Source organism: Petaurus breviceps, unplaced genomic scaffold, assembly GCF_028583685.1.
Source record: "Petaurus breviceps papuanus isolate PSGF00001 unplaced genomic scaffold, PetGlider_PUasm1.0 90823, whole genome shotgun sequence".
Lineage (NCBI taxonomy): Eukaryota > Metazoa > Chordata > Mammalia > Diprotodontia > Petauridae > Petaurus > Petaurus breviceps.
In genome coordinates, this window is record NW_027187352.1 from 8,236,259 (window position 1) to 8,248,898 (window position 12,640).

At 42.3% G+C, this 12,640-nt stretch overlaps 1 protein-coding gene across 9 annotated transcripts in view; it reads right to left on the minus strand.

Moving 5' to 3' along the window:
* PAK1 (p21 (RAC1) activated kinase 1) overlaps nucleotides 1–12,640 on the minus strand; it is a 205,465-nt gene that overhangs the window by 67,692 nt on the left and 125,133 nt on the right. For 8 of the 9 annotated variants that reach the window (XM_069070913.1, XM_069070915.1, XM_069070917.1 and 5 more), the window contains one exon: nucleotides 1,896–1,996. In XM_069070913.1, coding sequence (XP_068927014.1) covers nucleotides 1,896–1,996 — 101 coding nt within the window. Of the gene's footprint in view, nucleotides 1–1,895; nucleotides 1,997–9,056; nucleotides 9,202–12,640 lie in introns of those variants that run through there. The other variant, XM_069070918.1, reaches the window with a different exon arrangement.

Genomic DNA, 12,640 nt, shown 5'->3' on the forward strand with positions numbered 1-12,640 from the left:
CACACACACACACACACACACACACACACACACACACACACACACACCAGATCCACTGCCTTGGCTCGTGTAATTGTCCTTTCTCCATCTCTGGAATGTCTGCCAGGCCAGAGGATCCCCACCCTTTGAAGCAAGCCGCAACCAAATCATTCCTCCACCAGGCTCTGTCTGGCCGTCACAGCAAAAGCATGGCAGTTATTGATCATCTACTGGGGAGAAGCGGACACCCGGCTTTCAGGAAATCCATGGAGCCTAAGAAAGGGCTGTTTTTTTACTTACTTTGGTCCCAGTGGTTCAGGAGAAAGAACCTGCTATCGAGAATCAGAAAAGCTTCTTTCAAATCCTGGTTCTATTCCTGATTGCCTGTGTGACCTTAGACACCTCCCCTGTGAGCCTGGGTCTACTCCCCTGTGAGGTTGGACTGGACCACCTCTGAGGTCCTTCTCCAGATCTAGACTCTAAGAGCCTAGGAATCTAGTTCTCCAACCACATACCCCTAACACAGAGGCATCCACTGCATCAAAGAGAAGATTCATAACGGTGCTAGCAGGCATCGTTATTGCTGTGGTTGTTACTGTTATAAGTGTTAGCTATGTAATATCATTAGTGTTAATGTTATTATTCCAGAACTGCCATGTCACCAACATAGGGGAACTCCCATTATGAAGACACTGAAGCATCTTAGTGACTCTTCCATCCTGTGTATGATTTTTACATACATGTACGTATATACACAAACACACCACACACACATTTGTCTGCCTGTAGTTTCCTCCTTTGTAAGCTCCTGGAGGGCAAAGTCTGTTTTTTGCCTCTTTTTGTATCTCTAACACTTAGTACCGTGCTTGGCACACAGTGAGCATTTAATAAATGTTTGATGATTGATTGATTCTATCCTGTTTAGTCTTAAAGTTACTGAGAGGGAAAGAAGCTTGCCCAGGGTCACCAAGCTAATATGTATCAGAGGCAGGACATGAATCCAGGTGTTCCTATTCCAAATCCATGTACCAGACCAAGTTTCTTCTTATGTATATGGTACTTCATGTTTACAAAATAATAACTATTATTATCATATTTATGTAGCACCTACTATGTGCTGGGTACTGTGGTAAGTACTCTACAAATATCTCATTTGATTCTCACGACAGCCATGGAAGTTAGGTGCTATGATTAGCCCCATTGTACAGAGGAGGCACCTCTGTACAATTACGCCCCCTCATTTCATGGAAATCTCAAAACAGTCTAAAGGGGGAGGTGTGGCAAGAGTTGTCATCCCCATTTTACATACAAAAAACTGAAACACAGAAAAGTAAAGTCATTTGTCTAATGCAGTGGTAGAACTGGGATTCCAATCTGGGTCTTCTGATCCCAAGTCCCGTGCTCTTTCCATCATGCCAAAGATTCCTGCTTCTTCTCAGCTCCACATCTCTCCCCTCCTGGCTGTTTGTTTTTTGGAGGTAGGGGGGACATGAGGGAGGGAAGAGTGGCAGCTAGTAACAGAATCACAGAGTCTCTGCTTGGAAGAGACCTCTTAGTCAGAGGCTGTCCAGTGCTGCCTTTGATCCACAATGTCACAGATCAGCAGTCATTAAGCCTATTGGAAAACCTCCAAGCATACGGGGACTCATAACCCCAAGGCAGCCCATCTTATTTCTGTGCCACTTAAGTGTTAATGAGCTTTCCTGCTTAGACCAGACTTAAATCTGCCTCTCTACATTTCTACCAGTTATTCCTGGTTCTGCCTCCTCGGGCTAAGCAGAGCAAATTGAAGCCTTCTTCCACATAAGCAATTGGGATACAAGGTAAAGACACTGATGAGGGGCCAGTAACGAACATGCAAACAGAAGAGGTGGGTTTATACAAGCAGAAAAGGGGCCATGGTCTCTGGGACTCACCGTGAACTCCCCAGTAACAGCATCAAACCCAACGTGAATCGTGTGTTCAAAATCAGAAGGAAGTGAAATCTCGGGTCGTTCCTTCTCCTTCTTTTTATTGGCTGCAAGAGAAAAAGGAGAAAGAAAATGAATGATATTAACATTATCAAGTGAGTCAATATTTCTTTTTTCTTTTGGAGGGGGGAAGGTAGGGCAATTGGGGTTAAGTGACTTGCCCAAGGTCACATGGCTACTTTTTGTGTTAAGTGTCTGAGGCCAGATTTGAACTTAGATCCTCCTGACTCCAAGGCTGGTGCTCTATTCACTGTGCCACCTAGCCGCCCCATGAATCAATATTTTTAATGCATACCACAAAGATGAATCAGATAAAATCCCTGCCCTCAGGCAGCTTCTAGTCTAGCAGAAGGGTAAGACATAGAGATATATTATGGATATGAAGTGAGAAAGTTCAGGCTGACAAGCTCTGCTGGTTACTACCTGTATTATCTTGGACATGTCCCTTTACCATTCTAGACCTCACAGCTTCCTCACCTGACAGATAAGGAGTAGGGGAGAGATGACCTTCCACATCTAATTTTGAATTACAGTACAAGGTAAAATGTGACAAGTTTAATAAGAAAGGGAAATACAGTACTATGGGCACAGAAGAATGAAATATCACTTCCATGTGAGTTGAGCAAAACTGGGGAAGACTTCCTGAAGGAGATGGCAAGATTTTAAGAGCTGGTAAGACTTTAATGGATGTAGAAGTGGGAAGGGAGACATTCTGGGTATAGAGAATGACGTAAGAGCTAAGACACAGAAACCAAAAAGCATTAAACAAAGGGGAGTAGTAAAAAGTCAAGGGAAGCAGAGTGAGTAAAGACATAGGGCCAGAAAACAGGGGCTATATTTGGGGAAGGACAAGGAGACTCATTTGCCTGGGGAGGTAACAAAGAAAGACAAGTTAAAAAAAAGGTAGGAGCCAGATTTGGGGGACTTTGAATACCAAGACCATAGATTTATAACTGCAAAGACCATTCAAGAAGCTATATAGTCTAAGCCCTTCATTTTACAGATGAAAAAACTGATGCCCAAAGTGTCAAGTGACAAGCCCATGGTCACATACAGTCATTAAGAGGCAGAGCCTGGACAAAAATCAAGGTTCTCTAACTCCAGAGCCATTGTTTGTACCACACTGGTCAGGAGTTTTGAATTCCTTCTGTAGGGAGTGGAAGCCCCTGAAAACTTGAGTGGGAAACCTATTTAATCAAAGAAAGGTTTTAGAGAAGAGAGGAAAAAAAAAGAAATGCACCTACTGTGTGCAAAGCACTGTGCAAAGTGCTTTACAATTATTATCTGATTTGATCATACCTTACATCCTCCCTACAAAGTAGGTGATATTATCCCCATTTTACAGATGAGGTAGACAAAGGTTAAGTGACAGGTTAACCTTAGCTTAACACAGTTAGTAGAACCAGGAAACAAACTCATGTCCTTTTTTCTTTTCTTTTTCTTTTTTTTTTTTGCTTTTTGCAATTGGGGTTAAATGACTTGCTCAAGGTCACACAGACAGTTTTTTGGTGTTAAATGTCTGAGGCCAGGTTTGAACTCAGGTCCTCCTGACTCCAGGGCTAGTGCAAACCCATGTCCTTTGACTTCAAATCCAATGTTCTTTCTACAACACCATACTGCTTTTGGGTCTGGTCCTCTTGGGGAGGGAATAATCATACTTGTAGATGATGGGATAAGGTTCTCTTCTCTCCCAGTTTGGTTTTTATTGGTTAAAGACCAAGACTGGGAATTTTGAGGTAGACTTCTCTTACTAGCATGGGTCAGATATGGGAGAGGTGGGACAGGTGGGGGAGGATCTTCATGTGGGGTCCATTAACTCTTAATTTTTGCAATTTTGATAAGTGTATTGTAATATCATTAGTTCCTTTGTCATCTTAAGTATCTTAATTTATGCATTTGAAAACCTTATTTTTGAGAAGGAGGCAGCTAGTAGTCTAATGGTGTAATGTCATGCCAAGGAAAGGCAACTTCCCAAGGTTCAAAATACCAGCATAGGTGCTCTCCATTTTATTCAGTGACCAACCAAGAACAGAGAAGATCAAAACATGACATCATTCAAAATACAGCATTTACTAAGTGTGATTAGATAATCTCCAAGGACTACCCCACCCCAGGACCTTCCAATCATTCAATCAATTACAAAGTCCCTGTTCTAAATACTACTCCACCCCTAGGCTGTACCTTCATTTAGTCCACCACAAAGCCCCTCTTCTCAAATGGAGATTAGTTTCCAATCTAAGTAAAGTACATTCATTTGTTCAACCATAGAACACAAAAAGGTCAAAAGTTCCCCACCCCTGGATCACAATTGAATCTACCCCAGAGTTACATCAAGTTTAAGCACAGCACTTAATGCCCAAATGGAGGTCTTTTCTTCATCTTGACACTGAGGCAAGTTCTCAGCAATCTTAGTTCCTGGGGAGACAAGGCTTAGCAAGGCCACAAGATACATTGCCAGTCCCTTCATTAATTCATCCTCTGTCTGTAGAACAGTCCTAGAACCCCTGAAAACATTAGCAAAACCCTCTCCCAGGATTTCTGTAAACATACAACAAGAAAATCCTTCTTCAGGGCTTCTGAACCAACAGAAAGGTTCCCAGACCCCTGCAACAACAGCACTATCCTTCACCAGTGGACAGTATTCACTCTCTGTCTGCAGGACAGTCTCAGGAGCTCTTAGCCAACAGCCAGGTTCCAGGACTTCTTCAATAAAAGGACTGTCTTTCACCAGTGGACAAATCTGGCAAAACAACATCAAAACAGACAAAGTACCAGCAAAACAGCCAAGTCTCCTCAGTCCTTGGCAGCTCAGGGGGCAGGTCTCAAAAGTCCAGGGCAATTCAAAGTAGCCCTCAGCAATCCTCTCAGTCTCCCTCTGCCTCTATGAGGTGCTACTTCCAAAAAAGTTCTTCTGCCTCTCTTGTCTCTCCAAATCTATGTCACCAGCTCCTCCCAGTTCAGGACTCTCTTTTCACATCAACAAGTCCATCCCACAGGTGGGATTAACAAGCTCTGGGTTTTAACACAATCAATTTGAAACCAAGCCAATACAGGGGAATCTTTAATTGCCATTACTATCACAAATGGATAGAGCAACTGGGCCTGGAATCAGAAGACCCAAGTTCAAATACAGCTTCACTTACTAGTTCTGTGACTCTGGGCAAAACACTTCATCTCTGTCTACCTCAGTTTCCTCAACTAGAAAACAGGGATAATAATAGCCCTTGCTTCCAGGAGTTGTTTTGAGGCTTAAATGAGATACTTGTAAACAGCTTCATCCAGAGCCAGTGGCAAAGCAGGTGTGAGAGAAGTGCTAGCTATCATTATTACTGCCCCCCCTACTCCCAGGCCTCAGACCCTTCCTCTATAAAATAGAGGCTTTGGACTAGAACAGCCTCTACGGGCCCTTCTAACTCCAAACCCTCTGCCTTTATGCTGTGGGGAATGCCAGACCTTCTTCCTCCCCTGCGTCCTGGGCCCAGCCCCAAGTCCCTTCTCATCTCCGGCCTGTGGGAGGGACAGAGGGCTAGGAACACTCGAATGATGTCATTTATGCTGGTCCCACTGCAGGATCCTGGCAGCCACTCAGCCCCCTGTCTTTTCTTCAAGCAGCAAGAGAGGTTTTCAGAGAGGAAAGAGAAAAATAAGAGGAACAGAACTCCTTCCCAAAAATGCCTTTTGAAAGGCAAGTCATTAATTAATTAATGTGATTAATGTGTAAATACTCTTCATCTTCACACTGGAAAGTTAGGCTGCAAAGACAGACACCAAGAAGGGAAGCCTGTCATCCAATATTTTGTCACAGTATCTGCTGAGGAGAAATAATTAGTTTTGATCCACTTGGTTGATTTATTAAAGAGCAGGGTGGAGTAGTTGATATATAGCAGATTCAGGAAGATTTAAGTACAAGTCCCACCCCTGACACATAATGGCTGAGTGACCCAGGTAAGGAGAATCACTTAACCTCTCTGCTTCAGTTTCTTCTTCCGTGAAATGAGGAGGTTGGACTTGACAGCCTCTAATGTTTCTAATAAAAAAAAAAAAGTCCTGCCCATGATGTACTGACTGCTGGGTGACCCTGAGAAAGCAAACTCTAAGGCTGAAAAATTACAGAAAGTGTCCATCTACATTGGCAGAAGGTCTTCCCTCATCAGGAACAACCTAGGCCAACACCCACTCAGAAACAAAAGCAAAAAGACACCTGGTGGAATTTGTAAACTGTAGGTATCATTGATAACCTGCTGATTTTCCTCACTCCTTTCCACCTGCTTCCATTTATATGGTGCCTTTTAGGTTTGCAAAACACCTTAAAGGTACACAACTTAGATATAAAGGCTGATACTGGCAAACTGGGAGAGCAAGGAATAGTTTACCTGTCAAATTTGTGGAGAAAAGAAGTATTTATGACCAAACAAGAGATAGAGAACATTATGAAATGCAAAATGAATAATTTCATTGAAATTATTTTAAATATTTTTATTTAAATTTAAATTGAAAAGTTTCTGTACAAATAAAACCAATGCAACGAAGATTAGGAGGGAAGCATAAAACTGGGAAACAATTTTTATAACCTATGTCTCTGATAAAGGCCTCATTTCTAAAACAGATAGAGAACTGAGTCAAATTTATAAGAATAGAAGTCATTTCCCAATTGATAAATGCTCTACGGATATGAACAGACAGTTTTCAGAGGAATAAATTAAAGCTATCTATAGTCATTTTAAAAAATGCTCTAAGGGGTGGCTAGGTGGCAAAGTGAATAGAGCACCGGCCCTGGAGTCAGGAGGACCCAAGTTCAAATCCAGTCTCAGACCCTTAACACTTACTAGCTGTGTGACTTTGAGCAAGTCATTTGACCCCAATAGCCCTGCATTCCCCTCTCCAAGAAAAAGCAAAAAAAAAAAAAAGCTCTAAATCACTATTGATTAAAGAAATGCAAACCAAAACAACTCTTAGGTATCACATCTCACCTGTCAGATTGGCTAACGTGACAAAATAGGAAAATTATAAACGCTGGAGAAGATATGGGAAAATTGGAACACTAATGCATTGCTGGTGGAGCTGTTGGCTGATCCAACCATTTTGGAGAGCCATTTGGAACTATGCCCAAAGGCCTATAAAAATATGCATACTTTGACTCAGCAATACCACTTCTAGGGCTGAATATTGTAAACTAAAAATAAATTAAATTTTTTTAAAATCATGAATATATACTTGCATGTATACTGTATATACACTATATGTGTATACACCCACATATGCACGCATGTGCACACACACACGATTGTCCCATTTTATAAATGTGGAAAGTATAACCCAAACAGCAGATGGGCATGGCCACAAAGCTACAGGGCAAGACCAAAGGCTTTCACCATCTTGGCTGACCTCCTCCAGACACTATTGAGCAGAGGTGCCAAATATCACAACACTGCCCAGGGCCCTCTTAACCAAATTAAAATGTAATTGAGAAATATTTAAATAAATAAAAACAATATTCCATTTAAAAAAACCAAGTCCATATATGGCCCAGAAGGATCCATATGTACAGATTGGTGGTCTCCGTTTCTATTTGAGTTTGATGCCACTGGTCTAAATTTATTTATGTTGCCTCATCTGTAAAATGGGGATAATAATAACACCTACCTCACAGGGTTATTGTGAGGGTCAAATGAGATCAATACAGAAAGTACTATGCAGGCCTAAAAGGACCTGTATTATTATTAATGTCTATCCTAAAATGAAGTGATCAGAATGAAACCCAATATTTGATGTTATCTGAGTAAAGAAGAACCATCACCTACTTATTTCTGGACACTAGGATTCTTATTTTTTATTTTATTTTATTTTTTTAATAAGCAATTGGGGTTAAGTAACCTGCTCAAGGTTACACGGCCAGTTATTTCTGGGTGTGGTGCTAAGTATCAGAGCCTGGATTTGATCCCAGGTCATCCCGACTCTGGGGCTGGTGCTCTTACTCACTGCACCACTTGGCCGCCCCGACACTAGGATTCTTTTAGTGCCACTTTAGTGAGCACTGGCTGTCATCTCACAATGGTCACTCAAACTGAGTTTCTAATACACTAAGACCCCCAGATCTTTTTGAAACTAACTACCGTTTGCTTTACATTATAATTGTTTTACATCCTTCATCTTGTACTTGTAAAGGTGATTTTTTTAAAACCGAAACGTAAGATTTTACATTTGTCTCTATTAAATGTACTAGGCTAAGACTACGCTTCTAACGTGTCGAGATTTTTTTTGGACCCTACATGATACCCAGTGTTATCTATCCCTCTCAGCTTGGTGGCATCTGCAACCCTTCAGAAGGAAGATTTTCCCAATCCCCCTTAATCCCTTAAATACCTTCCCTTTGAGATTATCTCCAGTTTATCCTGGATATATAATTGTTTGAACATAGTTATCTATATGTTGTCTCTCCTATGTTAGACTGTGAGCTCCTCGAGAGCAAAGACTGACTTTTATCTTTCTTTGTATCCCAAGTGCTCAGCTCACCGAGTAGGGGCTTAATAAGTGTTCATGACTGAGTGAGACATGACAAACATAGCATCTATGCATTTGTCCAAATCACTGATAGAAAAATCAATAGCACAGAGTCAGGGCTAGACCCTCTCAGAGAGTTCCACCGAAGACCTCCCTACAAACTTCATAGAAACTTTGTTATTCAGTCACTTTTAGTCATGTCCAATTCTTTGTGACCCCATTTGGGGTATTCTTGGCAGAGATACTAGAGTGGTTTGCCATTTCCTTCTCTAACACATTTTATAGAAGAGGAAACTGAGTCAAACAGGATTAAGTGACTTGCCCAGGGTCACACAGCTAATAAAGGTCTGAGGCCAGATTTGAACTCGAGAGGATGAGCCTTCCTGGCTCTAGGCCCAGCGTTCTATCCACTGTACCACATAGCTGCCCTCTGCATAGACCAGTCAGTAACAATTCCTTGGGTCTCACCATTTAATTAGTTCTAAATCCCCCTGCACTGAGCCCACATCTCCCATATTCTGCACAAAAATACCATGAGAAATGCTGTCCAATGCTTTGCCAAAATCTAAATAAACTCCAACTACAGCGTGCCCCCAATCTACCAACCTGGTAGAAGACGTGAGCATCACAAGGCTTGCTTTTGATCAGCTTTCTGAACCGTTCAAGCCTTTTCTCAGGTTATGCTGCTCCCATATGCTCTATACAGAAGACAATACACAGTGACTCTGACCAGCATGACCTAAATTCTCACGTTATCCACCCTCATGATTACCCATGGCTGAAATGCCTTCCAACCTGCTCTCTAGTGGGTGGACTGTGATCAGCCTAAAAAACCCAACTGGAAGACTACCTCCTTCAGGAAGTTTTTCTGATTTCTCTCCTTCTCCAGCTCCCACCACCACCTTCTTCCTCAGACTTATATACTTTGCTTATTAGTTACATTACTACCCACACTGTGGTGTAGTGGATAGAGAGCCCACCCAAGGCTAGAAGGCCTGGATTCAAATCCTGCTTTTGACACCTACTGGCTGATATGGTCCTAGGTGAGTCAATGCCTCAGGTCAAGAAGGCACTGGCTGAGCTGCATGGGCAGGAGTTTCTTTATCTGAGTTCCCAACACCAATGAAATCACAGGTCCAGTCAGTCAATAAACATTTATTAAACATCTTGTATGTGCTAAGCTATGTGGTGTAGTGGACCTGGAGTCATGAAGACCTGTGTTCAAATCCAGCCTCAGATCCTTGCTAGCTGGGTGACTTGGGCAAATCACTTAACCAACCTCTGTCTGCCCCAGTTTTTTCAGCAGCAAAATGGGGATAATAGGGGTGGCTAGGTGGCAAAGTGAGTAAGAACAAAGTCCCCAGAGTGGGGAGGACCCGGGATGGGTTCCCGCCTCATACTTAACACCCACACAAAAAAACTGGCCTGTAACCTTGGCCAAGTTACTTAACCCCAACTGCTTTACAAAAAAAAAAAAATGTGGATAATAATAGCACTGCCCTCCCAGGGTTGTTGTGATGACAAATTGACATAATTGTAAAATGCTGAGAATGCAGAGGGGGAAACATCCTGACCAGATCTCAAATTACAGAGGAGAAGATTGACACCACAGGAAAAATCCAAAGGTGGATTCTGGATTACCTTCTCAAATCCTGGGAGGCCCCGATCTCCTGGCTCCTGACATGGGATCCCACATTCCTCCTCAGCCCAGAACTTTAGCTCAGGCAGAGCTCCCCTCACCTGGGGTCTTCTAGCAAACTTCCCATCTCAGTCCAACCTACCATTCAGACTCACATCCTGACTCCTCCAGGCCTCACTTGATTTTCCTACAACCTATACCATGTAATTTTAGCACTTAATCTCTCAACAACACCTAATCCATGGGGAACTAAGCTATCTCTTAATATTAGTTATCTATGTAAAGGACAAGTAAAAATCTAAATATATTTTATAGAATTGTGCCATGTCAAAGTTGGGAGGGACTTTGGTAACCAACCTAACACACCCCTTTTACAGAAGGGGAAGTTGAGTCTGTCTTTGTACTTATAAAGAATCCTAACACTTACTTTCTTAGAACCTTACATTCTCAAAGCTTTGAGCTCAGAGCTCAAAAGGATCATTTAATCAGAATAGACTGAGTTGGGGAGGGGGGAGGAGGAAGAGAATAGAATTTTGTTCATTGGGAAAAAAAATAAAATTTTAAAACAAAAGAATCTAGTCCCCACCCTCTCATTTTACAGATGAGGAAACTTAAGGACTGGATAGGGAAAGGGACTCACATACTGAATGAATATCAGAGATAGGACAAAAATCCATGTTTGCTGACTTCAAAGTGGCCAGGGCTCGTCCACTATACCTCTCTGTCTATCATCAACTTTGCTCAAAGGGAGCCACAGAGGCCCTCACCCAGAGATTACATACTCATCCTTTAAACACAATTCTAATCATCTGGATTGATGATTCCAAAACCCATAATAGAAAAGAATCAGCCAGTTAGAAGGATGGTAAAGGGCCATTGATAAGAGAAAGACATAACCATTGATAATAAGGGAAGGGGAAGGAAGGAAGTGAAGGACAGGTAGATGGATGCTGTGAAGGGGGAGGGCAGTTTATTATAGTAATTATAGGAGGTGTCCACAGTACCAGGCTGAGAGCCAGCAGCATCAGGGATTCTAACTCTGGCTTGTTCACTCCCTAACTGCACAACCTTGGGCAAGTTGCCACCTCTCTGGAAGTCAGTTTCTGCATCATCAAAAGTGGGAGTGGGTGGAACCCCTCCTTGCTTACTTTAGAGTTGTTTTACAAAAGTCATTAGAATCTACCTGTGTAATCTAGGCTTCCCCCTTCCAAGCTTTAAACATCTTCCTCTGTAAAAGGAAGGGTTGAGCCAAATAGCTTCCAATTAAAGATCCATTCAAACTGGGAGAAGATGGAATATTCTAAGACAGTGGAAGTTGTGAATCTTTATAAATACAAGGGGTTAGCCATGTGACCTTGGGCAAGTCACTTAACCCCAACTGCCCTCCCCCCAAAAAAATAAATACAAGGGGAGACCCAAAAGGGGACAGAAAAAATGTACCATCTTTTTTTGCTGCTGTTGCCAAAACTTTATATTTTATGATAAGCTAACATTTATACAGTGCCTACTGTGTGTCAGGCACTATTCTAGGAGCTTTGCAGATATCTCATTTGAACCTCACAATAACCCTGGAAGGTAGGTGCTATTATGATCTCCATTTTACAGATGGATATTATATTGCCACTTAAAAACTTAGAATATAAACAGTTAAAATTTTATGATTTTATATGGAAATCTACTCCATATTTGGTTTGCCCCTTTGTTTATTAGTATCTGTTGAGAGTGCTGTTTGTAACAAAAGAGAGAGCAGAGAGAAAGGTGAGAAAGAGGGAAGAGAGAGAGAGAGAGAAAGATTGAGAGAGAAGAAGAGAACGACACAGAGAGAGCAAGAGGAAGGGACAGAGAAAAGGAGGGAAGGAGAGAGGGAGAGAGAAAGAAACAGAAAGCAAAAGAAAAGGGGGAGAGAAGGAGAGGAGAGGGAGAGGAGAGAGGGAAAGAGATGAGACAGAGAGAGAGGAGAGACAGAGAGGGAGGTAGAGGGGGAGAAGAAAAAGAAACAGAGAAAGACAAAGATAGGGAGCCAGAGAGAGAATAAGAATAGGTGTTGAAAGAAGAATGCAAGAGATTAGGATCAAAATCCACTGCTTGGTTAGGGATCCTTACTGTTAAAAGAAATAAGAAGAGGTGAGTTTCCCATCACAAGGGGTATTCAAGCAGAGGCTAGAACTCACCTGCCAAAGCACACCAGCAGGAACTGGGGCTGGCTGAAAGCCCAGAGAGGCAGAAGATGGAAGGAGCAGCCATTCCTCTAGCTGAGCCCCAAATACTCCTATGGGGATGGCAGGGAGGGTGACAGAGTCTACCTTAAAGGGGAGAGCAGGCACTCTCAGCTGGACAAACTAAAAACAATCACCCTCGCAATGACTTACTGTACCCAGGCAGGCAGCACAATGGATGCAAAGCTCTGCCAATAACTCACTAAATGACCTTCCCTCTAAACCTCATTCAATCAGCTCTAGCTCCAAGTGTACCGGTTGGAGGGGATGGGGAGGGAGAGGTTGCAAAGTCCATCTGCAACACTTGCTTAGTTGTAAAGACCTAGCACCAATTA